Source organism: Loxodonta africana, chromosome 7, assembly GCF_030014295.1.
Source record: "Loxodonta africana isolate mLoxAfr1 chromosome 7, mLoxAfr1.hap2, whole genome shotgun sequence".
Lineage (NCBI taxonomy): Eukaryota > Metazoa > Chordata > Mammalia > Proboscidea > Elephantidae > Loxodonta > Loxodonta africana.
The window spans coordinates 77,083,752-77,111,057 of record NC_087348.1 but is presented as its reverse complement, the minus strand read 5'-3'; the positions used below and the strand labels follow the sequence as shown (position 1 = coordinate 77,111,057).

Below are 27,306 nucleotides of genomic sequence, written 5' to 3'. Positions count from 1 at the left end.
AATGGGCTCTGGAGAAGGTCCTTGGGTTTCCTCTGTGACCTTCCCTTCTGCACAACCATGACTTTCCTCTGGGGAGGTGGGTACCTACCTTATGAACACTGGAGCACTTATTCCTCTGTCAGCCCAGATTATCATGACCGTCGCTTCCCTGTTTCGCAATAAGAGCTATTTTTTCAGCCTGTTCAGCCTCCAGATGTCCTACTTTGGGCCCCTAGTTTCGGCATGCGGGAGGGAGCATTGGTGGTGTCTGGCCAGCTTAATGCCATTAGCAGCTCTCTCCTTCCTTCCTGGGTATTCACACCCAGGGCAGACATGCCCTAGAAAGTGACCGCAGCTCCTGTCTCATTTTATAAGACTCCGACTGTCACCTATCTTTTCAAACCTTCTCCCCTTCCTGTGTTTTCTATGGTTTGTGACTGCTTTCCAGCTTGCATGTTTTCCTTTTGCTTAGCCAGAAGGCTCTTATTTAGATTCTTCTGAAGGTACTTCATCTTAGGTTGCTTCTCTCAGCTCTAGCACTGTGGAAGAATGATGTGCCAGCCTGGCTGCCAAACTGCTTCTCTAGGGGTGAGGTTGGCTACATCTGGAGGGGATGTGTGAGTAGGGAAATGGCCATGCAATTGGCATCCCTCAACCTCCATGCATATTGTGGTGTTCAGGACAGGCTTCCATGCTGCCAAGTATGCTGTGGCTCCAAAGGACCCTGGCTGGACTGTTAGGAGATACCAAGATCTGTGCAGGAGTTGTTCCTACCTAGTTCCTTGGTGAATGGTAACAGCTCCTAGGTCTCCTCAAAGAGTAGACTCTTATTGTTGCTGGTGCCTCTCTCAGGCTAGTGCCTCCAGCTAAACCAGACCCAGCATGTTGAGTTGAGTCAAGTCAAGCACTGCTGGGTCTGGAGCTCCATAGAGCCCTCCCAGGCAAGGGTGAGGTCATCCAGCGGCTGGTTTTGCCAACTTTCAAGGCACACCTTTCAACGGCATCTGGTCTCGTCCTCCTCGTAGTAGTTTTGAAATCCTGTGGTTTCCTGTTTTGGTGGGTGGTTTTGCACATGTAATCAGCCAAGCTGTCCTCATAAATCACATACTCCATTTGAAAGTTGATTAGATGTTTTCCCAGCCTTTTAAGTGTCTTCTTTTTTTCTCCTCTTTAGTCCCAGGTAAACCACCACGGTGCTGCTAGTAATGAAACCTACCAGGAACGCTTGGCACGTCTAGAAGGAGATAAGGAGTCCCTTATATTACAGGTGGGTCCTTTCTGGTGAGAACCAGCTTGTTACCTCCAGTTCTGCAGCCTCCACTAAATGGAAGCGGCGTACAAGGGGTTTTCACTGTTGAATTTATCCTGCCCCAAAGCGTGTGTTTTGAAGAAGACTTTTCCTGAAACAAAGCAGAAAGTAACTTGGGGAACAATTTAACTTTGGACTTGACTTGGGAGTCTGTGAATTTATTCATTTGTTTGTCATGTACTACCTAGCACCTGCTTCTACAAACTGGATGCTCTGTAGTCAGGTGGATTAGTGGGTGCTAAGAATGAGCAAGATGAGAGCCTATCATCCAGGAGCCTTGTGAGGGAGATAAGATGTGTCCTTGTGTCACTAATAAAACAGAGCCATGAGTGATAACAAGGCCTAAGGGTGAATGCTGATAGGATCAGGTCCAAAATTGTCTAATGCTGGATCTAGACAGATCACTTTGATGCCAAATCTCTGGGAGTTGGTAATATAGATTAAACCTTTCATGACTCTCCTGCTTCGAAGAGAGGAACTCCAAAATTTTTAATGGAAAAATACAGTCAAAGGAATTTTTTCACTTCCGAAAGCTAGCACTCCCTGGTAGGACATAAAGTTAGGTATTCTTATGGGAGGCCTATTGCTGAAGCAGGAGCTCTTGGCTGTGTGAACTCTCATATGCATAAATTGACTTAGCAAGCATTTACTCAAGGTCTGGTATGCATCAGACACTGATTGACAATTTAGAGAATATAAACATTAATATCATAATCCCAGCTTCTTAGAAAGCTGTAAGGGTTGTGGACAAGACCGGTGGTTGAATGGAGGAGGGGGCAAATGGAGCCTTAGAACCTGCCCAGGCTCTGGGCTTTAGCTTGGAGCAATAAGGTTGTGAGACTGCAGTATGTTTGTTTTTCCTTCTTTTACCTTATTTTTGTCTTATTTTATGAACATAAGAGTAAGCAATGATGATTTTAGGGACCAAGAAAAGTTTAAAAGTTTGAAGAAGCAGGTTTTTTCCAGTCTTTTCTTTTTTCATGTTCTTCCCCTTTTTATAATAATTGAGCTCACATACCAAATATACAATTTTGCATCCTAGTTTTTTCTTCCTCACTTAATTGAATTGTCATTAAAGCTATTGGGATGCCCACAATTTGCTGGACACTCTTTTTTGATGCTGCGGATGCAGCAGTGAACAGTCAGGTCCTGTTCTTGTAAAGCTTCCGTTCTGGTGTGGGAGAGTGGGGCGGAGGAGTGGACAGTAAATAAACCGTACACATAAAATACATCAGGTGGTGAGAAGCGCTTTGGAATAAACAAAGCTTGGTAAGGAGTAACTAGTCAGGGAAGGCCTTCTTGATAGGAGACCCCAGGAAGCTGGGTAGGGAGCTGCAGAGATCTGAGAAGCACATTCCAGGCAGAGGAGGCTGTCAGTCAAAAGGCCCTGAGGTAGGCATGTGCTGAGTGTGTGGGGAGAACAACAGGGGCCATTGTGTCTGGAGTTGGTGCACATGAGTGAGGAAGCTCTGTGGGTGTTGCAATCAGAGAGAGCAGGGGCCAGATTTTATAGCCCATTATAACCCAGATGTTTTCAGGGAGGTATAATTTGAAACTCCATCCCAATGACATGATTAATGAAAAAGTGTCCAGCTTAGCACTTTGCAGCAAATAGGATGAATCTGCAACTGTTGAACTAGGACCCTTCATGATTAAACTAACCAGTTCCTATTTAGAGAGGATTACAATTTAATAAACAAGCCCTATGTAATAAATATTCTCTTTGAGATTTTTTGTTTTAAAATCTGAATTCTTGGATAATCTTTATTTAAATAACTGTCCTGTAATTTGCAAGTTGCTTACCATAAAAGTCAGAAGTTGACCCTAGAGGTTTCTGTTCTGCTAGGATCTTGTAGACAGACTTTTGGAGTTGCTCTTACGTCATTACTCCTGTTCTTAGTGGCCCTGTGGAGCTGGTTGGACAGATTCTCAGCCTTTTGCTTAATTCTCACAGTAGCTCATCCAGACTGAATTAATTGGAGCCCTTGGTCCAGAATTTTTCCTGGGTCTACACTACTCTTTAGAGAGAACAAGGCAAATCACATGTTAACAGAATACTTTGTTTCCAGGATTAGTTAAAAAAAACAAAAACAAAAACCTTGTAATTATTATAACTCCTTAAAGCAAGGATTATCATCTTTGTTTTTCTCTTCTGTATCCCTCCAGGGCCTAAAATTATCCCTAACATATAGCAGAGGCTCAATAAATATTTGTTTTTACTGAATGAAGGTCATAGTCTAGGGTTCTTATATACTTTGTCCCCATTTTTCACAGCTCTCCATTCATAGTACTTAGAGTGAGGACTGAGGTTAATAAGGACCTGCAGCCCTGCATAGCTTGAGTTTTACTGGTAGCTGAACTATGGGCTGTAGAATGCTAGACAACACTGGATGTCTCCAGGAGGTGACTCCAAGGCATGGTGCAGACCATGTGGTAATCCACGTAATAACTTTTAACCATGAAACAGTCTTCCCAAACAGAAACTCTAGAACCCGGGGAGCAAAGCCCACTCCCCTGAATCCCACCCACCCTTTTGAAAACTTGAAGTTAGTAGCAGAAAAGGCCAGGACTGCTGATAGTGGTGAGCAACAAGGATTAAAATAACAAAAGTTTGTGTTTTAAGATGGACCTGGTTGACAAAAGTAACCTATTTGGGATTAAAATTGGAATCTCAGCTCACACCCTGCATCAGCAACAGGAATATCTTTCAATAATTCATTAATCATTTGGGAAATTAAAAAGAGAAAGTTTAATTTAGATTAGTTTCTCTTTAAACAGGGACCTTTATAATTCATAAAGTTTATTTGAGCACTTGTAACTGAATCCACATTAACTCTTTTATGCTCCACCCTTTGAATCTCTAGGTAGTGCAAACGGTTAACAGGGCTCAGCGGCTAATCCTAAAGGCTGGTGGTTTGAGTCTACCCAGAGGGCTTCTGAAGAAAATTAGCCACTGAAAATGCTGTGAAGCACAGTTCTACTGACACACATGAGGTTGCAGGAGTTATAATGGGCTGGACGGCGCTCCTTGGAAACTATGGGGCAGTTCTACTCTACCCTATAGGGTCGCTATGAGTCGGAATCGACTCAACGGCACTGGGTTTTGGGTTTGGACAGCAACAAGTACTGGTATTATTCCTTCACAGATAGGATAATCTATGTGCAAATGGCAATTACTCAACCACTGGTTAAAAACCAAAGGATCTAAACCAAAAAAACCAAACCCGTTGCTGTCAAGTCGATTCCGACTCATAGCGACCCTATAGGACAGAGTAGAACTGCCCCCATAGAGTTTCCAAGGAGCGCTTGTTGGATTTGAACTGCCAGCCTTTTTGTTTAGCAGCCATGGCACTTAACCACTATGCCACCAGGGTTTCCAAAGGATCTAAAGGATGTTAATTTACCAACACTTGATTGCTTTGGGGGGCCACAGTTCTTTTTCATCTTCCTGCTTTGAGGCATCTCTTAAAAAAAAAAAAAGGAGTGGAAAGGACAAAGGAAAAAAAAAAAAGAAAGAATTGTGGGGCAGTTTGCTAATAGAGATCCTACAAAAGATCGGTGTATATTCAGGGCATACTTTAAATGACTATTTCAAATGGGTTTTTATCAATTGATAATTCCAGTAGAGATTCTCCATGTTCTTCAGGAAGATGATTTTTTTTTTTTTCCTGCCACTGTATATGTAATGTGGCTTCTGTATATTTATGACTTAGAGTCATGTTTTGGCCTGTGAGGCATGAACACCTTTCTGGAGCCAAGTTTTGTCAGTGCTAATAACTTGCCCTTTATATCTCACATTCCTTAATTGCTTCAAAACACTTGCCTGATAGGTGAGCAATCCTCACACCCTCATGAGAGAGGTAAGGTCATTGGTTAGTTTGCACAGAAGTTTGGATTACTCTTCCCCATGAGGTGGCAGAAACCCTGGCAAGCCAGCTGAGGTAGCCTTGAGATTGGGGCTGCCTGAGGGAAGCTGTAAGAGGAGTAAGGAGCAGGGCCCAGCCCAGAGGCAGCTCTCTTGGCTGTTGGGTATCCTTCTCTTGAGTCTGTCAAGAGCCAGAAACGTGACCAACGTCATTCAGGCAGTGGCCGAGACTTCCTGGCAAGGTATGAACCCAACTGGAGTTTTCTTCATCCAGGCACTTCACCTACCCCACAAAAGAAAAGCCATTCCTCGTGTGTAAGGCTCAGTGGTGTGGTGTCATGGTTCACCTGCAGCAAGGAGAGTTTCCTGCCCCACACAGAGCTTCTGCTCCTCTACCTTTGCTTTATTTCCTGGAACAGGTGAGTGTCCTCACAGACCAAGTGGAAGCCCAAGGAGAGAAGATCCGGGACCTGGAAGTGTGTCTGGAAGGACACCAGGTGAAACTCAATGCTGCTGAAGAGATGCTTCAACAGGTAAGGGTAGGTGGAGCTGAAGGAAGGCCCTTGGGTTCTAAAGCAGCTCATGTGCTGAAGTCCCTTTTTGTGTCTAGGTTACAGCGTTCCCTGCTTACTTTCCCATCCTGCCTGGAGGTGCAGTTGGCTGTTCAGTCTGCAGTGTTTATGCAGCAGGTGAAACCAACCAGAGCTTTGAGAGTGGCAGAGGGGGTGGGGCAGGAGAATAACCTGTTGAGCTGGTTAGACCAATTCACAGAAGAGCACTTTTTCCAGGCCTGGCTCAGTGGAGGAGTACTCTGCTGGCAATGTCAAACCCCTCTTATCACGTGACCCATGGTTCGCCTGTGGGTGGCATCTGGGGTTCTAGAAAGCCACTTTGTCAGCTTATTTGTGCCTTTCCTCTTTCTGCTCTCGTTCTACCCCCTCCCACTCAGTATGGTTTTCTTTGATAAAACTTGCTATATAAATATTTTAAGTCTTAATTTAATAGATATCAAAATGGAAAAAAAAATTAGCTGATCTCCTGCCATCCAGATAAACCTATTAACCGTCTGCTCTTTGTTTCCTTTTGGTTTTTGTTCTTATGTGTACGTATAATTTACAAAGCTTTAGTCACACCAGAGATACAATTTAGTCCTCAGCTCTTATATGCAGTATCATCATATTCTGAGTTTTTCCCGTTCAAAAATTTTGCCGTATAATCATCTATATTACCACTTATTATAGGTTTTTTGAGTGAAAGTTTTATAAATTTAGCATTCTGCCCTTGAACAGTTTTACCCTATTGTAAATAATGAGCTGCAATGAGTATTTAGTAGCCTTGTAGTGCAGTGGTTAAGAGCTCAGCTTTTTTTTTTTTTTAATTGTACTTTAGATGAAGAACAAACTAGCTTCTCATTAAACAATTAACACACATTGTTTTGTGACATTGGTTACCAACCCTGTGACATGTCAACACTTTCCCCTTCTTGATCTTGGGTACTCTATTTCCAGCTTTCCTATCCCCTCTTCTAGTCCTTGTCCCTGGGCTGGTGTGCCCCTTTAGTCAAATTTTGTTTTATGGGCCTGTCTAATCATTGGTTGAAGGGTGAACCTCAGGAGTGACTACATTACTGAGCTAAAAGGGTGTCCAGGGGCCATACTCTCAGTGTTTTTCCAGTCTCTGTCAGGCCGCCATGTCTGATATTTTTTTGAGAGTTTGAATTTTGTTCTACATTTTTCTCCAGCTCTGTGTGGGACCCTTTATTGTGATCCCTGTCAGAGCAGCCAGTGGTGGTAGCCGGGCACCATCTAGTTGTGCTGGACTCAGTCTGATGGAGGCTGTGGTAGTTGTGGTCCTTTAGTCCTTTGGACTAATCTTGTGTCTTTGGTTTTTTTCATTCTCCCTTGAAGAGCTCAGCTGTTAACCAAAAGATTGGTAATTCAGATCCACCAGCTCCTCCTTGGGAACCCTATGGGGCAGTTCTGCTCTGTCCTATAGGGTCGCTATGAGTCGGAATTGACTCGACAGCAACGAGTTGTTTCTGGTAATGAGTACTTATTTTTAGAGTGAGTTTTTTATGATACAGTCCCTGAAGTGCATTCATTGAAAGGTGTGGATAGTTTATGACCCTTAATACTTATTGCCAAGTAACTTTTCACAGCAGTGGTTGAGTAACAGTTTACCAAAAAACAGTTATATCATCTATATTCAAAGTAACGGGAAAGCATAAATGTCTCTTATGTCTGTTTCATGGCATATTGGGTTGGCCAGATTTTATATAACAATAGTAAATAAAAGTAATGATACTGGAATTGAGTCACAGCAGCTTCCTTTACAGAGGACGTGCTCAACATGTAGGGTTATCAGCAGCACATACCCAAGGGAAGCCCTGCATCTACAGGCAGTCAGAGTCCCCACAGTGAGGCGGTGAGAGGGCTTCTTTAGAGCTCCTCTGGTATTTGAGTAGAAGGCCAGGCTTGGCTCAGGGCAGGGATGGTCTCTAAGGACTGGCAGAAAGAGGTGACTATTTGCCTCAGTTCTCTGCCTCTAGGCCATGAGCCACCCCTGCTCCTACCACGTAAGCCAAGAGCCCTGCGGCCCAGGATATCTCAGTCAAACTGGGCAAGCCTCTGCCTGCCCCTTGCAGAGGGCATGTACTCCAAGCTATAGATGGCATGGCATCAGCACTGAGGTGTGAGCATCGAGTGTCTTTACAAACAACATCTGTACATTTCTATACTGTATATTTTTATCTTCTTCCTGATTTAATGAGATGTCACTAATGATTCTTTATTAGGCCTAATGGTGGTTATGGGCTTAAAATAGGTATTATGTACTAAATCAAGAAATGACTGACCTGTTTCTGTCTCTAAAGTTGTTTTAGAAAGGAATGTTACATTTTTATCAAAAGTGTTTTCAGAGTCAGTCTGTTGAGAAGCCAATTAGATTTTTTAAAACAATCTATTGATATATATCTAATTAATAGGTTTTCTTCACTCATTCTTGGATTTTCAGTCATTTTGAAAAGTAAACCATAACTGAAGTTGATGTGTGTTTCCTTTGTAGCTCCTAGCGTAGTACTTGGGACATAAGAGATGCCCACTAATTACTTAAAGAATGAAAATCCCTTAAAATGAGTGGGTTCAATTAGATCGCTGCCTGTGATCTGTTTCTCCAGAGCTCTGGTGTTTTTTTTTTATTGCCTTGATCAGCATGAGATTCAGATTATTCCTTGACAGTTTGGAAATGAACACAGGCTTGAATTTGACCTTTGGTCTTAGGAGGAACATCTTAGTTCCCAGGTGTTCCTCAGTTTCATTTGAGTGTGTTTGAAAAACTTAAAAAAAAAAAAAAAAGGCAAGTCAGTATTTTTATGCAAATATCTTCATAAAAACTCATTCCAATAGCTCAGAAGCAGTTATTAGTTTGTTTTCTTTGCACTGCTAATTCATATGTTACCACATTCTTGGCTTCATTTGATTTTCAACTAAATTGTGTGCCATTTTCTCTTGCTCATAATATTCCCTGAAAATCTGAGTAGCGATAAGAGTTGAGTCATTCTTTTTAAGACCCAGGAAAGAAAACAGTCTGATGGGAAAAAAAAAATCTCGAGTGGCAAGGGAGTGTTGTCACAAAGAGTACAGGAAACACCTTGCTAGACTGACTTTTCAAGTCTGCACAGGGTGTGGTTTGGAGATGGTGCAGACTTGTGAAAAAAATCCAGAAAGAGACAAAGAAAATTTGAATGTAGAAGGCATGTGTCAGAAAAATGTCAGAAGGTTGATATTTCAGGAGGGCAGTGCTTGACGTGGAACCATGGGACAGGTCAGAGAATGGCTGCCTTGTAGTCCCCAAGTTATCTGACTGTCGCGTGGGTTCTCTTTCAGGGCTGCTCTGCATAGCTCTCATGGCAATGTCTCCACCCCCGTGTCAGAGTTCTGTGTCAATGAGTCTGATGTTGGTGCCCTGCATCCCCTGGAGAGAGGCCAGCTTGTCCCTCTAAGTAGTATACGGTGGATTGCATCTTGTTGGATGGTTCTTAGGTGCTGTTCAGTTGCCCCTGACTTGGCAGTGACTTTATGTATAACAGAACGAAACACTTTTCTTAAACTTAATTACATTTTTCATCCTTTTTGATGCTGAGTCCCCTTTGTTGTGTGAGACAGGTAAGGCAATAGGCACATGGTTTGCATGTGCCACAGAGGTGGGTGTCTTGGCTTCTGTATTCCCTAGGTGGTGCAGACAGTTAAACACTTGCCTGCTAACGAAAAGGTTGTTGGTTAGAGTCCACCCATAAGCTCTTTGGAAGAAAGGCCTGGCAATCTACTTCCAAAAAAATTCAGCCATTAAAAACCCTATGGAGCGCGGTTCTACTCTGACACACATGGGCTAGCCAAAAGTTGGAATCTACTCTGCAGCAGCTGGATTTTTTCGCTCCTCATTTGCCACTTCTGGGTTGTAAACATCTTTAACTTAACCAAGTTATTTTTATGCCTATAAGCTTTCACTGCATTCTCTCAATTTTTGAAGGGTAAAATGATAGGAATATGTAATACACCCTTTTGCAAGTTCTGAGTTCAAGTCATAGTAGATGTTGGAGCCTCGGCACCCACCCATGTGTTTGCTGGGCTTGGTGACGCCTGAGCTTGTGATCTTTGGATTCTACCTCCAATTCCCAAGTTGAATGTTCTGCTGCATATGCAATTGCTTTCCTGAAGTCTGCTCTATATTGCTTGTAAAGACACTCGATGCTCACACCTCAGTGCTGACGCCATGCCATCTATAGCTTGGAGTACATGCCCTCTGCAAGGGGCAGGCAGAGGCTTGCCCAGTTTGACTGAGATATCCTGGGCCGCAGGGCTCTTGGCTTACGTGGTAGGAGCAGGGGTGGCTCATGGCCTAGAGGCAGAGAACTGAGGCAAATAGTCACCTCTTTCTGCCAGTCCTTAGAGACCATCCCTGCCCTGAGCCAAGCCTGGCCTTCTACTCAAATACCAGAGGAGCTCTAAAGAAGCCCTCTCACCGCCTCACTGTGGGGACTCTGACTGCCTTTAGATGCAGGGCTTCCCCTGGGTATGTTCTCCTGATAACCCTGCACGCTGAGTACATCCTGTGTCAAGGAAGCAGCTGTAACTCAACTCCAGCTGACTGCCCATGTAGACCCGATACTGCTAGATCTTCTCATTTCACGTAAGAAGCTGGAAATCCAGTTTATAAAATTTTATATATTTATATGTATAAATGTTTGTATTTTAAAAATATTAGTAGCAAATTGAAATTTAAAAAATTACTATGTGAACCACACAATACATACCTATAGGCGAATTTGACCCATGAACCTCCAGTATGCAACATCTGCTCTAGGCTTTGTCCCTCTGTGCTGACCAGCCATCTGACTTGAATAGTGTTTGGGGGACTCAAGAAACCCCAAATACAACCAGCATAGCCCAAACCCTGTAGTTACATGGGGTTCAACACCCCAATTAGCCTGTTTCTCCACACAGCTGTTCTCCTGACCAATGTCAACCTCCCTCCAAGAGCCCAAGAGAAAGGGAATTTTCTCCTTACCCCCAAACTCATGAGCCATTCATCACCCCTCAGCCTGGGCTGACTTCTGCTTGGTGCTGATCTCCCAGCTCCCATCTGTTTTCTAATGCAAATTAACCCATCCAGCCTCCATAAAGAGTTAAACATGTGGGCCCTTGGGGTTAGACAGGCAAACCAGGACCAGACAGGATCAGCACAGGGACAGGTCCACAGGAGCACCACTCGGATTATGAAGGCATTTGAGGACAAAAGAGTATTTCTCATCTGCAGCCCTCTGTAAGATGCGGGATAGGGTGGGAAGGGGCAGCTAAGAGCATCTCTCAGGACTGCCCATGGAAACACCTATTCAGCTGTGGTCTTGGACTCACTGAACATTTCTGAATTTCCAAGGGAGCCTTTCCCATTAAGGAGAGACAGTTCCTAGGAAATATACAAATGGGTCTTCAAGGAGGGGAATAACCTTAGTCAGTTTTCACTGGTCTGGTATAGTCTGAACCTGGGTGTAGAGGTCACAGCACCGGATCCTGCCCCTCTGGTTCTTAAGTAGGCCAGGGCGCTGCCCAGCTGCATCTTTGAGGGCTGCACACTGGAGCATGAGAACCCAGGACCCAGAATACCACCCTAGGAGTACAGAGTGGCCGTGCAACCCTCTCATTATGACTGACTCAGACCATGCCAACAGCAGAAACTCCATGTCACAGGGAGGGTTCACCATGGCCTGTTGGTGTATTTGAGGTCCCTGGTGGTTTTTTCTAAATTTATGGCCTCAGTAGGCTTTCTGGGGTCCAGTAGGTTTCTGCCTAACAAGCTCCTGACCCTCTGCCTTTGTTCGCTGACCTTTCTCCCTGATAACCCATTGCCAACAAGTCCATTCCGACTCATGGTGACCCTATAGACAGAGGAGAACTGCTCTGTATGGCTTTTAAGGCTGTAAACTTTACAGAAGCAGACTGCCACATCTTTCTCCCATGGAGCAGCTGGTGGATTCGAGCCACCAACCTTTCGGTTAGCAAGCCAAGCGCTTAACCACTGTGCCACCAGGGTCCCTTAACCTTTCTCCAGAGGGCAATAATTTCAGGGAAGAAGCTGATGTCACTCAGTGGATGAGAAGTCTTATACAGAGCTGGCAGCCAAATGGATCATTTTCCAAAGACTGGTCGTTGATAGATGCAATTAGTGTCAAGAGCAGAAAGGATGTTCAGTGCTGAAAAGAAGACAGGAGAGGGAAGGAAAGTTGGGAGACAGAAAGGGTAAAGACTTCCTTGTGAGGGAACGACCCCACTTTTGGGAAACCTTGAACCACATCAGCTTCTACCTCAGTCCTCCCACCTCACTCAGAGCTCCAGGGTTTAGGGAACGTCATTGCTTTGGCTGCCTTTTAGGTAAGGTGTGGAGAGTGACAAATTTAGGGAATTCTGAGTCCATGGGCGTGAGTTTCTGTAGATTCATCACTTGCTGTGGATCTGAGAAAGTCTTTGAACCTGTATTCTCACTTTCAGAAAATGAGGATGCAATACGGACTCTACTTTGCCCACCCTTTAGAGCTGTAGTAAAGTTAGTCCAGCTTCATTAAAACTATGAAATAGCACACAAATGTGAGATACACATCAAGGCACTGAGCTGGGGTAGATGGGCCCCAAGACACAGGTTCTATCCCTGCCCCCGAATTTAGTGAGGGGACATTGTGTCCAGATGTGTGTACTCAACAGTGTCATTAGTACTTGACTAAATTTTTCAGGAGCATCTTTATGGAAGTCTTTCTATCCCAAAGAAAATATTAAACAGCTACCTACATGATCCTATGGGAGCAGAAATCTGAGGAGGTAAGACACCAAGTTACCGGTGAAGAAAGTGAGAATTTACCAGATATTCCTTAAAGCTCCCTCTGGAAAATTTATAAAGCAGAAATAAGTACTTTCCTCAAGCTCATCACATTTGATGTTGTATCTCTAGACCACGGTGTGACATAGATACTTCAACTCCTTTTTACAGTTGGCGGAGACTGAGTTTGGACTCAAATTGAGGTTGACTACAAGTACCTCTTCTCTGCACAATGTTATTCCTGAAAGAGGCTTCCTGGCAAGGCCTGAGCCTTTTACTTCAAAGGGCAAAGGGACACATTTTTCCTTTCATGTCTTTCCATGGCCCATTCTTTCATTTTGGTTTCAGATTACAAGTCTGGCTACAATCCTCTGTCATTGGTCAGTAACTCCCTGGGTCATATTCCGCACTTAAAGATGGAGGTAATTGCTTCAAGATGTGACCCTTTAAGGAAAGAACAAGTTGAAAGGCAAATTCTTTTTATCAGCTGCAGTCAGAGGATGAGCTTTGGAAAAAGGAAATGAGGGGTTGCTCTAAGATATACGCTTTCTTTCATCCCCAAGAAAGGAGATGTACTTACTCCTCTGGAAGAGGTTAGTTGTGGTGGAGTCAGAGGGGCCTGGTGATAATTCTGTCTGTTGGTTTTTTCCTAAAGCTCCATTTCCCTGTTCCATGGTCCTTCACAGTAAGAAAAACAAACCACCCACCTCCCATACCACCTCTCTCCTCCTGCTCCTCTGCCTTCTCTCATTTACATAGACAACTTTGAAACATTTGGGAACAGAAGCAGAACGCTGTGTGTGGAACCTTCTCCCCTTATCTCTAACCCACGTCCTCTGCATGCCTCACCTTCTCACACAAAACAGTTTGCTGTATGATTCCAAGGGGGTCCCAGCAGGATCCCACCCTGTAATTGGGTGGAGCATGGCCCGAGCCTTGCCTTACCAGGATGTTGATGCTCCAGACAAGTAGGCTGGATCCACAGCTGACTCCAGTCTTGGAGATAAGAGCTAGGCACCCGGGTGCTTTCTTAGGGGGTGGATGGAATAGAAGAAGCCAGGAAAGGAGATGGAGAAGAAAAAAGAAAGCTAGGAAAATGGAATGGTAGGATGGGAAGGCAAGGAGTAGCTTACACTAATGAGTGGATGAAGCGCGAGTAGGTTGAGAGCTGAGAAGAATAAGTTGCATCTGAATGTTTTGACATTGGTCCCCAGAACTGTACTGTTTCTATGCCCTACCTGGTGAAGCTGAAGTTGGGTTGCAGGCATGTACACATCTTGTTGAGGAGTGACGGGAAGATGAGGAAGAAGAAACGGCAGGTGTAGACTATTTTCTAAGAGCTTAACTGTGAAGGGAAACCCTGGTGGCATAGTGGTTAAGTGCTACGGCTGCTAACCAAAAGGTTGGCAGTTCAAATTCACCAGGCACTCCTTGGAAACTCTATGGGGCAGTTCTACTCTGTCCTATAGGGTCGCTATAAGTTGGAATCGACTTGACGGCAGTGGGTTTGTTTTTTGGTTTGGTTTGGTAACTGTGCAGGGAGGAGGGAGAAGCCAGAGAGAGAGAGACTGAGCTTATATATACCATACACACACACCCGCACCAACACCCACACCAGGTATTTGGCTGATGAGAGTATGTGGGAGTTGATGGGTGGTAGCTTGAGGGGAAAGAAGGTCAAGAGGGAAGGGTTTTCAGAATGTCAGAAATTTGATCATGTGTATAACCTGAAGAATGGGAGCTGATGGTAAGGGAGAGATTAACTATCTGTCAGAGTATATGATTGATGGTCCTACCATAAAGTATTGTTATTGTGCGCCATTGAGTTGATTCCAACTCATAGCGACCTTATATGACAGAGTGGAACTGCCCCATAGGGTTTCTTAGGCTGTAAGCTTTACGGGAGCAGATGGCCAGGTCTTTTCTCCTGTGGAGTGGCTGGTGGGCTCGAACCACCAGCTTCTTGGTTAGCAACCAAGTGCTAACAGTTGGGGGTTTGAACCTACCAGTGACTTCACAGGAGAAAAGACCTGGCCATCTGCTACAGCCTAGGAAACCCCATGAGGAAGTTCTGCTCTGTCGTATAGGATTACTATGAGTCAGAATCACTGTGCTTTATAGGAACTTCCTCAAAGACTGCACAGAGGTGTGGAAGAGCTTATAGAACTAGGACCATGTGAGCAGGAGGCATTCTGAGCTATCAGGGTAAAGGGAGAAATAAGACCAGAGAACAAAATAGGACAAGAAAACAAAGCCAAAGGATGGCTTTAACCAGGAAGGCAACATGTAGGATTCATCAACTGTGTGAAGATGGCATGAAGAGTCTAGAGACTGAGAAATGATCAAAAACAGGAAATTGGGTCAGATAGGAGCAATTCAGGAGCAAACCTGGAAGAATTACGTCCTTTGGCATTTGCTTTTTATATGCTTGTAACTGGAAACTTACTGGGTTAGGGAAGAGTTCTTAAAAGTGAAAGAACCTGACAAATAAGATGACTATGTGGTATGTGGAATTGTGGCAGATTAGCCTTGGAATGGAGGTGTGGGCTTGCTTTCTCTAAGACAGGGATTTAAGAGATATGAATGACAGACAATTCCGGGAAACTCCGAAGTAGAAAGGACATACATTCAATGAATAATTAGACCGTTTCAATCTTTTCAGTAATATGAGGAGAGGTTTTTTGAGGAAAAGACCGGGACAGGGTGGGGTTTAGGATTTGAGGATAATAGAAAAGATTTGGAACAATCCCTGAAAGAAATCAGCCAGAGATGAATGCAAAGTTTGCCAGGCATTACTGGTGAATCAGCTGTAATTAGATAGCATAAATTTGAATTGAAACCAATTGGCACCATTAAGTAACTTTCAAAGGCAATTCTCAGGGCATACCAAAAAACCCACACCAAACCAAACCCATTGCCCTCAAGTCAATTCCAACTCATAGCGACACTATAGGACAGGGTAGAACTGTCCCATGGAGTCTCCAAGGCACGGCTGGTAGATTCAAACTGCCAGCCTTATGATTAGCAGCCAAATGCTTGACTGTTGTGCCATTAGGGCTCTAAAAACCCATGGCCATCAAGTAGATTCCAACTCGTAGAAACTCTATAGCCCCATAGCGTTTCCAAGGAGTGGCTGGTAGATGCGAACTGCTGACCTTTTGGCTAGCAACCAAGCTCTTAACCACTATACCACCAGGGCCATGGAGAGTGGAAATATAGACAAAAGACTTTGAGGTTTGACATGGGCTGGGTATGGTAAGGCAAATGCTCATTAGGTCTGGGGACAGGGCTGAATTGAATGAGGAATTTTCTGGTGAAGATATGAGTACAATTGAAATGACTAACCTCAAGGTACAGAGTGAATAAGAAGGCAAACATTGCTTAAAGGAAAGTGATAAACTAGGAAAATAGGGAGTTACTAAGTAACTAAAAAAACTAGTAGCTACCAAAACCAAACCAAACCCAGTGCTGTCGAGTCGATTCCGGCTCATAGCGACCCTATGAGCTATGAGTCTAGTAGCTACAGAAGAAGGAATTAGAGATTATTTGAGTGAGCAAGTGGGACAGTTGAAAGGTTAGAAGATTGTGGCCAGAGAAGATTTTTTCAGAGTAGAAGATTTTAGAAGCAGAGTAAACACATTTTGGATGAAGACGGGAGCCAAGTTGTGCTGTGCTGCTGCAAAGCTAAAGTGAAGTAGAAGCAAAACCTGTTGGAGCTGAGGTCAACAAATGTGAAGCCGGAGTTAGTGTTGAGTGAATGATTTGTTAACAAGGATGTTGAAACTGCTGAGGAGACGGAATGCGCCCAAAGTAGGTAGAGAAACTGTTCATCAAAAGACGGAATCTTCAAGGAAATTGGGAGACTGTCTTGGGTTCTGGATATTTGGAGAGAATGTGGTGTAACTGAGTGGTGTTTCCTTAGAAGAAAAGGGCAGATGTGATGGGCAATGGGGACAAAACAGTGGTTTGGAAACAGGGAGAAATGTGTTCTCTGAGTCACTGGAAGCAGAATGATCTCCACTTGAGATGGCTGGAAGGATGTGCCATATTTTGAAAAAGCCAGGATTCAGTTTATGCTGGAAGTAGAAGGAGCAATTGAGGATGTAAGGTAGTTAATTTGTCAAGACAACCGTTTTAGAGGTTATAGTAGATAATGATGGGTGGAGGTAAAGGGGGCCATGCTGGGCCTGAAGATGTGGAGGTGGAGCTGGATTGGAGTAAGCCTGTTGAAGGCAGATTTTGAGTTCAGGGAGCAGGACAGAAATTATTAATGAAAGGGATGAAGGAAAGATGATAATGAAAGGTGGAGGTAGATGCTAATAGACAAAAACTAGGAGAGAATAAGTAAAAGTTTTCTAATTAGTGGACTATATGGAATTAAGTAGCCCTAGCTTTTTAATTAAAACATTGGTGTGTCCAATTGTAATGTCTGTTTGGAATGTTAGTGTGGCCAGTTAAAACACTGGCATGACCAATTGGAATGGCTATTGGAACTTCAGTGCAACCAATTAGAGTATTATCCTTATCAGCTGGAACATTGGTGTGACCAACGGCACCCTGGCAGTTAAAACAGCCAGAGGGATTTTGGACCAATAATGGGAGTAGAATATCTTTCAAGGGAGATATTCTGAAACATTTTTGAGTCCTATCACAGCAGTATCTCAAATGCTGATCAGCAGACCAACTGCATGACTATCATCTTAATATACTCAAGTACTCAACAGGGACTGCATCTTCAATTGTCATGACCCTAGTCTTTGACATCTGGTAGTGTTACCTGATTTTTTTTTTAGTGTTACCTGATTAGGGTCCATGCCCTGGAGCAGTTGAGCCAATGAAACATCAGGAAGAGTGAGAAAGTTTTTTAAGGAGATGTTTTTTATACATCACTGGGGCAGCAACACAGGCTGTCTCTATGGAGTCCCAAAGAGCAATTTCACATTAGAACTTATACAGACTCTTACAAGAGTTACAAGTGTCTTTGTAGTCCCCAGATGACCTGGCCAGAGGAGTTATTTATTACAAGATAGTGACAAAAGATACCTGCCAGACATCTCTTTATTAGGCTAAAATACACATATTTTTATTACACATATCACATATTTAAAATACACATATTTTTATTTTTATAAATACACATATTTAAAATACACATATTTTTATTACACATATCAGATACCTGGGCTCTGATTTTCCTGTGGGGCTTGTAAGCCACAGGTAGTCCGGACAGAACAAAAGGTTATTTGCATCAGTTTAAAACAAAGAACAAAGTCATTAACATTTGGTCAAAACAAAGTCATTAACAGAGGTATGTGAATGAGGCAGGCAGAGGAAGAACAACTTACAGGTTTATCATGGCCTTAGTTATGTTAAGCTCTCAGTTGCCCGTTTTGAAAAATTATGAAGACCTGCTGGGGGGTATTGGGGTCACAGTAGGTATTAAAATTTTTATATTTGTTGAATAAATGAATGAAATCTCGTGGAAGAAGTTTTTCTCAGATTTCTGTAGTCCAAAGCAGTTGTTTTTATCTCATGAACCTTGATTTGTAAAATTGCTCCTTTCCCCTCTTTAATGGGCTGCTGGGAAGCTCACAAATACATTTCCTCCATCTCTAGCAGTGCATAAAATTTTTTGGTATGGGTTTTATACCAGCTGTAACTCTGGCTTCAACTTCTTTTTGTGCCCAATTTAATTTTTATGATTTCATTTTTTAACTTGGGGTATGTATTTTCCAAACCGCCTCAAATTATTTTTGGAACAAAGTAGGTAGATGGAAGGATAGAGAGGCAGACAGAGAATGAGGCAGTGGAGGGAGAAGCGGGGGAGTGGAAGAGAGGGACAGGTATGAGCAAGGAGCATGGGGGAGGATTACATCTTAAGATACTCGACTTACTGAAAACCCAGAGATCTTCTGATTTTTGTGGGCCTTCATGCCCAGGGAAGGGGTATGAGGACCTTCTTTTGGATCTGTATAGCTTTAGCACTAGTCTCTAATAGATAGTATGTGCTCAATGAAACCTTGTCTATGTGAGAAGATATTCATGGGCTCATTCAATATTTGTTGATTTACTTTTTCCAGCATGTATTTTGAATATCCCTGAAAATTCTTGGACTTCTTCCTCTGTTTGGGAAACAATGTGATACATTAGACAGAAATGAGTTTTTTGAAGTCAAAGAAGCCTTGGTTTGAAAACTAACTCTGCTGCTGATTACCATGTGTCCTTGGCCAAGAGATATGCTTACCTCCTCTGGACCTGTTTTCTCATCTGTAAAATTGGGACAATAATACTACTGCCAAATCACTGGGAGTATTTATTAAGAAGATGTATGTAGAACACCCAACAGAGTCTGGCACAGAAGAGGTACTCAGTGAATCTAAATCCCCCCGTTATATTGAAAGTACTCATTTAGCTGATTCCTCCTGGCCAGGTAACTTGCTGATCTGACCCTGTGGTGCTCTCTGCCCTCAGGCCTGCCTCATTACTATCTGGTTCCAAAAGAGCTGGCCTACTTGGTCCAGTGCTTAGTGAGCTCATTTTGCTGAGCTGTTTGTCTTCTAGGTATCTGTCTCCTCAAATTAGCAAACGGGCAGTGTAGCCTGGCTCTCTGAGGCTCTGGGGGCCTTTGGCTTAGGGTATCATGCATTCCACATCAGAATCCTTGTCATGTGTGGTATATGATCTGAGGATGGTTCAGAATGCATGAAATCAGAGCCATGTGTCAGAAAGTTGAGATCTCCACTCTTGTAGTGGGATTGGGCTGCCCAAGGTGATATAAAATGTTCAGACCATGGCAGGGTTATTGTGTCTTTTCTTAGATCTTTTGCGTCTGCTCATTTGGGCTATTGTTCTTCTGGCTGCTGTGCAGAATGTTCTTGCTAGGACCTGCGTAGCCAGTGTCAGTGTCAGGTTTTCATGGGACATTGCATTTTCTCCATGGAGAAATGTGTTGCACTTGGAGTTTGGGAAATGATCATATTTTTTGAGGTTTTTCATAATTATAGGGTTGCTCTTTTTTTTTTTTTATGAGTAGGAATCGACTCGTCGGCAGTGGGTTTCATAATTTCTAGTAGTTCTGAGCAGGCATGCTTCTTATCGCCTTTGCTTTTTGCCTAGTTCATGCTTATTAAGTCTGTGTATTAATGGCAGGTATTGTCAAGGACGTGAGGCATCTGGCCTGGAGTCTGCCACTGTTCTAGTGATGGCAAGAGTAGTAATAACCTCTCCTGGCTTGTCTTCACAGTCAGGACAGAACAAACTTCTTGCTTACATCACACAGTGGCCAAATTGTATCTCATATAATTAGATTCCAGTATAATCACTGGACTTTGGGAAATGCTCCTGCTACTCACTGAGCAGCTACTCTATGTACCTAGCTCCCTTCTAGGTTCATTTTAGTGAGGTCTTAACAATGGGGTATGTTGGAGATTGGGCTGAGCATTGATTGAGCCGAGATCAGCTCATCTAGAACTTCGGTTTTAAAACTATATTGCTAACATAAGCTTGTCCCCCTCTCTTGGTTTTGCTTTGCTTTAGTGATGAAGACCTGCTACTTCGCCCTAAAAATAGAAATGGAAAAATGTAGCTTTTTGAGAGTACCAGTTCGTTTTTTCTCTATTTGGACATTTTTGAGAATGGTAAACATTTTTGAGAAATGAAGCTCACGTTGTCTTTCAGAGCACAGAGGGTGGTGGCAGAGACTGACTGTTATTCTGGAGTGAACCAGTGTCAGCCCATATCCACCCCTAATAGGCCTGTGGCTCACATGCAGCAGTCTGTGTTGTCCAGCACACAACTTAGAGACTGCCTCATGTGCTCTGGAAGAGCTAGAGTTTTCCTTGTTGCCATGGTGGTTTATGATGCTGAGATCTGTTTTTGCTTGCAGGAGCTGCTAAGTCGCACATCTCTTGAGACCCAGAAGCTTGATCTGATGACTGAAGTGTCTGACTTGAAGCTCAAACTGGTTGGCATGGAGAAGGAGCAGAGAGAGCAAGAGGAAAAGCAGAGAAAAGCAGAGGTGAGTGTGATGCACCAAATACCAGGGGTACCCGTACTGTCCTAAATTCAAACCTCGGTGAGGGGAGGGGAGTGCATGCTAATACTGACTCAGGCCATCTGGCCCACCCCAAGCCTGGCAGCCATTAGGTGCCAGAAACAGCTATGCCCTAGAGGATCCAATGATCTGTTAATATCAAGCTGTCGGTTTTTGCCATGGCTGCATATTTCAGCAATGCCCATACTACCCAATTTTGTCTCTAAGGCTTTATTCTCTCTCAACCTGCTGACAAGGGTGGAAAGGGAAGCAATAGTGAGGAAGTTCAGACAAGATGTAAAGGGGCGCAAAGTGTCTTCGTTGAGAGCCAAGGCTGTGACAAGGTAGTGAGATAAAGTCAGTGTCCTAATAGGCCACCATCACTGTATCTAAAGAGTGTGGATGTATTTTTTGATGTACATTTCCCTGACCCAGACGGAATCCTCAGATTGTGTATTTCTTTTCTCTGGATCGCTCCTCTGGGTGAGCTTATGCGTAGGCCTTCTCTTAGAGAATGCTTTCCTATTTTTTGGGTTCCATAAGCTAGAGCATGTCAAACTCCTTTTGGATAAGTTTAGAGAAGTTTAAGCTCAGAGCACGTTTATTTGTGAGAGGGCAGCCTTTTTTAATCTTAGATAACCATCTTTTGTGTGCCTGCTCCTGTAAGTCCCTGCACTCATGCCAGACAATATGAGATGTGGAAAGAAGAATTATAGGCCTAGCTGTTTAATAGCTGCACGACCTTCAACAAGTTAGCTACTTAATCTCTCTATCTATACAATAGATAACTATGTGGTGAAGACCAAATAAAGTCATGCAAGTGCCTATCATAAGTATCTGGCATTTTGTAAATACTTCTCTTATCTTAATGCCCTTCTCCCAATTAGGCGTCTTCAAAATCTAAAGGTGGGTATTGGTCCTTTCTGATAAGTCCAGCCGTTCTTGTGCACTGAAACCTACCATACTTCTGTATTTGGTGGGCAAAGACTGATGATTGAAATACTTGTAATGTGCAGTAAACTGTAATGTCCTTTCGTTGTTTTTGAAAACATATTCATTAGTAAGAAGTATAGTTGCCAAAAGAAGCAGAGGACAGTATATTCTAATGATTAAGAGTGTAGGCTCTTGAATCGCATCCCCTGGCTTTGATCCAAGCTCTGCTACTGAATAGCTTTGTGATCATGGGCAAATAATTTAACCTCCCAAACCTCTGTTTTCTCTTCTGTGAAATGGAAGTAATAATACTTTGTACTTCCTGGGTCATTGTGAGGAGTGAATGATATAGTGCTTATATAGCCCTTAGCATAGTGCTGGCCATATAATAAAAAACCAAAACACCAAACCCCAGTGCTGTCGAGTCGATTCCGACTCATAACGACCCTATAGGACAGAGTAGAACTGCCCCATAGAGTTTCCAAGGAGCGCCTGGCAGATTCGAACTGATGACCCTTTGGTTAGCAGCTGTAGCACTTAACCACTATGCCACCAGGGTTTCTGGCCATATAATATATATTAAAAAAAAAAAATTTTTTTTTTTTTAAAATATATAGCTAGTATTTATGGATCATTTGGATCATTTACTGACAGTGTTAATCATGCTGGAAATGGAAATGTATACTTAGATACATTATTTACATACTGTTAAGACCACGTAGACTGGAAGCTTATCTGTGTGAAATGTTACTGGAATGGACTCTGTTTCTGAAACGTTCAGAGAGAAGCGATTGAATTTTCCCTTGGTTTAGAGTTATTTTACTAGTGTTTCAAGATGTGTGATTAAATGTGGTTTTGGGGGCAGAATTCAATAAACTCTGTGAGAAGGTTTAAAGTGGCAGTCACTTAAAACCACTTAAGAAAAAAGGAGGGGGGAAAGTTGTTGGGACAACTTAAAAAGTCCAGCATTTAAAAAATCCAGTATGACTAGGTCCAGGTGATCTCACAACGTTATTAGAAATCAGTCCTACTCTATCTCTTGAATCTGTTTTAGCCTTATTCTCAGGAGGGCTCTCCACAAGTGGTAACAAAGATGGCTGCCGTCAAGTCTAGATTTACGTCCTACCAGCCTGGCAACTCTTGCAGGGAAAGAGGTTCTCTTTCTGAAAGTTCCAGTGAAAGCCTCAGGGTCGCATCTTACTGGGCCAATTTGGGTCGTGTGTCTAGCTCTGAACATGGGTGGGGAGTGTGCATAAGTGTGAGAGTCAGTCTATCTGTGAAAGAATGTAGAGTTAGTACCAAGCTGAGGCAGCTCAGTTCCTTTATAGGGAAGAGGGGAAGGAAGGAGGGCTCCAATGCCTGGGACAAATCTAGGGCAGTCAATTTGCTGTTTGCTTTTTTCTTGTTCTTTCTTTTCTGAAGGATTTGTTTTTTCTGACTTTTTGTTGTTGAATTTCATTAGGCTATTTCTGCATGAGGTAGCTCTGGTGATGCAGTCGTGAAGGGCTTCAGCTGCTCACTGAAAGGTTGGCGGTTTGAACCCCCAGCTGCTCCACAGGAAAAAGAAGTGGCAGCTTGCTTTCATGAAGATTACAGCCTTGGAAACCCCATGGGGCAGTTCTACTCTGTCCTGTAAGGTTGCTATGAGTCTGAATCAACTCATGGCAACAGGTTACTCTTGCATGAGGCTTCTGGCCTCAGTCCTACCAGATTAACAGCCCTTCCCAGTCGCTAGTACAAATATTTGGTTTCCATGTGGAGGAATTTTTTAGGCTGCTCAAACCTGTGATAATCAGTGAGCAGCCACATGATCTGAAACAAATTCTTCATTCTTGTAACTGAATGTAACCTTCACTGGTATGCCCAGAACCTCTACCTCTATTTGTAGCTGTTTTTAGAGCACTAAACCAAACTAAACCCATTGCCGTAGAGTTGGTTCCAAATCGTAGCTTAAAATCATGTTGTGCTGCTTAAATTGTGCCATTGTTTTGTACATAGGGATGTTTATTTTGAGTGCCACATTCAGGTACCTAAGGTCATGGGAAGTGGTAGTTGCATGAATACTGGGAATACAGTTTCATATCCTACACTGCTGCTGTGTTTTTCCAGTGAATGTACTTAACTTCAGGGCTGATTGCTTGTGGTTTGGAAAAGTCAGGACTTTTCTTTTTTCTTTTTAGGTAATCAGATCTGAAATCAGCTTCATCCATGTAGTTTAGGCTTTTTCCTCAGGTTCCATTTGGTATCTCAATGGGAGAAAAAAGAAAAGGATGCTGTTAATGAGAGCATTGCAGATTGCTCCTCCTGTGTTGGTTCTTATTACAGCCTAAACCAGTATCCTGCTGCCTATAGCCAGTTGTGGAATGATTATTGTTGATCTTTCTGTCAGACCTGAGGACTTTGATGGGTAGGTTTCTTGTCAGATGGAGAGAATTCTGATGGCCAGCTAGCTCAGGAGTCAGTGACTGCCCAAGTGAGATGTGAGTGAATACTGGGATTCCTGTTTATCTTACCTTTTCTTGTCAGCTTCTTGCAGTGTTTCTAGACCATTTCAGAGGATACAGGATTGAGTCAATTAGACTTACTCCTAAAAAGTAGGGCTGCAGAAGAGTGATTGAGAAGGAAAGTAAATACCAGAGTTAGGAGGATGGAATATAACAGAAAGCTATACCTCTGTATAGCTTTCTGTTATATTCGTTGGCACTGGTTTTTTTTTTATACAGAGGTAAAGGAAAACCTCTAGGTGGCACTCCAGATGAAAGGAGGTGGGAAGTCTGGCTTTCCTAAGACTGGGGTGCAGGAGGCTTACAGCTGAATCCCACTGTGGGATCAGGGGCTTCTGCATGTAACACTAGAGCAGCCTGTTAAGAGGGGAGCAGGGACCCAGGATGTACTAGGAAATGAAGCCAGCCCAGTTGATTAGGGATATACGCAAACATGAAGAACCAGAAAGGATCTTTAAGATTTCCTTGGCAGAAAACAGAATGTCTTACCACATAGGCAGTATTCTCATCCTTTTTTTCTTCTTATGGGCAGGCCCTTGGAAGAGAGGGATTCTGATCTCTGAACCGGGGCAACCAGATGATGGACTTGGAATACAGAGCAAGGGCTGGGAAGATTATGTTTGTTCAGAGTTGAGCTGGCCTGACTAACCGAAATAACCAAACCCATTACCGTTGTCAATTCCGACTCATAATGACCCTATAGAACAGAGTAGAACTGCCCCATAGGGTTTCCAAGAAGCACTTGGTGGATTTGAACTCCTGACCTTTTTGACCATAGCTCTTAACCACTTCGCCACCAGGGTTTCCTAGGCTCGACTAGAAGGGCCTTATTATTCTTATTTTTACTTCATTTATTTTTTGTTTACTTATTTTTATTAGACTAGAAAATATATTCATACAATTCAAAAATCAAAAGTTCAAAAGGGTATACAGCAAAGTCTCCTTCCATGCCATTTCCTGGCCATCCAGGAACCAGTGTTACCAGTTTGTTTTGTATCTTGCCAGAGTTGTCATATGCATGGACAACAGCAAACTCATGTGAAAAATGAAGGAAAAAAAAAATACATATGTGTGTGTATATATATGTATGTGTGTATATATGTGTGTGAATATGTATATATGTATGTGTGTATATATATGTATGTGTGTATATATATGTATGTGTGTATGTATATACATACACATTCTTTCCCTTATTTTTGCACAAATACATGCTGTTCTGGACCCTTCTTTTTTTTTTTAATGATCTTGAAGTTCATGCTATACCAGGTACATTAAAAAGAAAACTTCCTCTTATTCATGTCTGCATATCATTTTACTCTCTGACTGTACCCTAATTAATTAGTTCTCTTTCCATGGCCATTTAGGTTGTTTCCAACTTTTTGCTATTACAAATAATGCTGCAGTGAATGACCTTGTACATGTGTTGAGGGTATTGAAGTGGAATTGATGGGTCAAAGGGTACGTGCACTTAAAATTTTGATGGGTATTTCCAAGTTGCCCTCTGTAGAGTAAAAAAAAAAAAAATTTTTTTTTTTTTTTTTTTGCCGTTATATTCCCACCACCAGTGCACATGAGTGCTAGGAGGATACTAAACTGAGCATGAAGGAAGAAGGAGAAAAGAAACTAAATAAAACTGTGGACAAGTTTAACAGGCAGGATGGGGTGGGAAAGACTATGATTATGGGAGGTACCCTGTAGTCTCACATAGGAAAGACTCATAAAAAAGAACTTTTATGGTTGTTGATGAACCAGGATTAATAAACAAAGTGAGTCGAGATTACAATATGGAACAGCAATGATAACCTTATAAATGTCACCTAGGTTTCATGATGTGGGACCCAAGAATGGAACAATTATAACAGGGTCTGTCCTGTGGAAGGGAAACAGGCCTCTTAAGAGAGGAGATGGGATTGCCCCCGAGATAAAGAATTAAAAAGCAAAGTTGAAATCCCAAGCCTGAGGGTAGGCACATGATGGGTGGTGGGGGTGGGAGGAGGAGAGAAAAACATATGGATTAGGAGAATTAAAAGAGAGTAGCCCAGAACTGCTGGGGTATGCCACATGGTCACACTAAGCAGAGGGAGAAAAACAGATACATTTCTGATACAGACTCCACACTGATTGGTGAAGAGAAAAACAGATACATTTGTGATACAGACCCCCACGCTGATTGGTGAAGAGAAAAACAGATACATTTGTGATACAGACCCCTATGCTGATTGGTGAAGAGAAAAACAGATACATTTCTGATACAGACCCCTATGGTGATTGGTGAAGAGACAAGGAACGTAGTTGAGTGGAGCAGCAACTATATTTGGATCACTTCTAAAAATCTCCTTCAGTTAAAAACTTAGTATTTGACATTTTTTTTCCTCACAGGTTTACAGTTTCTATCCAGAGGGTAGAGAAAGAAACTGGGAAAACTGCCACTCAGGTTCTAATATTAAAGCATAAGGAGAAACTAGTATATGAAGTAAATGTGATAGGTTCCTTGAGAATGTGGTCATTGTTATCGGAGAGTTCATGAAAGTGGAGAAGGGAAAAACTAGCCATAGACAAGCACTGTAAACTTTAGTAAATCGCAACTTTGAAAGTTTAGAAATAAAATGGGTAGAAATCTCTGGAAAATGACTGAAGGAGATTGAACTGTTTAAAAGCAATATATTCTGATTGTGTAATCTCACAAATGATACCAATAGAAAGCAAAAGCTTTAGAGGTGAAAGAACTTGTTTTCAAAAGGGCTTCTACAAAAATGAAAAGGACATATGCCAAGGACAAATAAAAGTGCACCTGCATGAACATTATCAGGAAGGGCAAACACCAGACGAAAGGAAGATGCTGAGGACAATTGAAAGACTTCTTGAAGTTACGTTCTCAGTGGGAAGCTCTAATAAAAAAATGGACTACATTTCACAAATGTCTCTGCCAGGTACAAAGAACTTAGAACAGCAGTCCCAGGGCTGTTTGCTGTAAGTGAGTTTTAGGGAATCAAGAAAATCGAGTAAATTGCTAGAAAACTGGAAATAAACTACAGTATTTTTTTCTTGATTTTCAAAATAGAGAAGAAAGTTAGATGGATTCTAATAAACTTAGTCTATAAAATTTTTTTTTTTTTTTTTTTTTTATTGAGTTTGAGGTCAACTCTGTGATATTTTGTGAGAAGCTACTTTGATGACAAAGTAGGGATCTACTAAGAGTCACATCAGTTTGACCTCATTGGCTTGGCTGGGAACAGATCTGGTAGTGGTAGATCTGGTAAACCTGCACTTCAGTGAGGTGTTGCAAAAACGTTGCTTGAATTAGTCTTGTGGATAA

General features: G+C 42.6%; 1 protein-coding gene across 13 annotated transcripts in view; it reads left to right on the top strand.

Annotated features, from left to right (window-relative positions):
- The window catches only part of PPFIBP2 (PPFIA binding protein 2), a 171,653-nt gene that overhangs the window by 95,434 nt on the left and 48,913 nt on the right, over positions 1-27,306 (top strand). For 11 of the 13 annotated variants that reach the window (XM_064288487.1, XM_064288488.1, XM_064288492.1 and 8 more), the window contains 3 exons: positions 1,154-1,246; positions 5,573-5,686; positions 20,404-20,535. In XM_064288487.1, the coding sequence (XP_064144557.1) occupies positions 1,154-1,246; positions 5,573-5,686; positions 20,404-20,535 (339 nt within the window). Of the gene's footprint in view, positions 1-1,153; positions 1,247-5,572; positions 5,687-5,753; positions 5,843-16,461; positions 18,882-20,403; positions 20,536-27,306 lie in introns of those variants that run through there. The other 2 variants (XM_064288491.1, XM_023550888.2) reach the window with 2 other exon arrangements.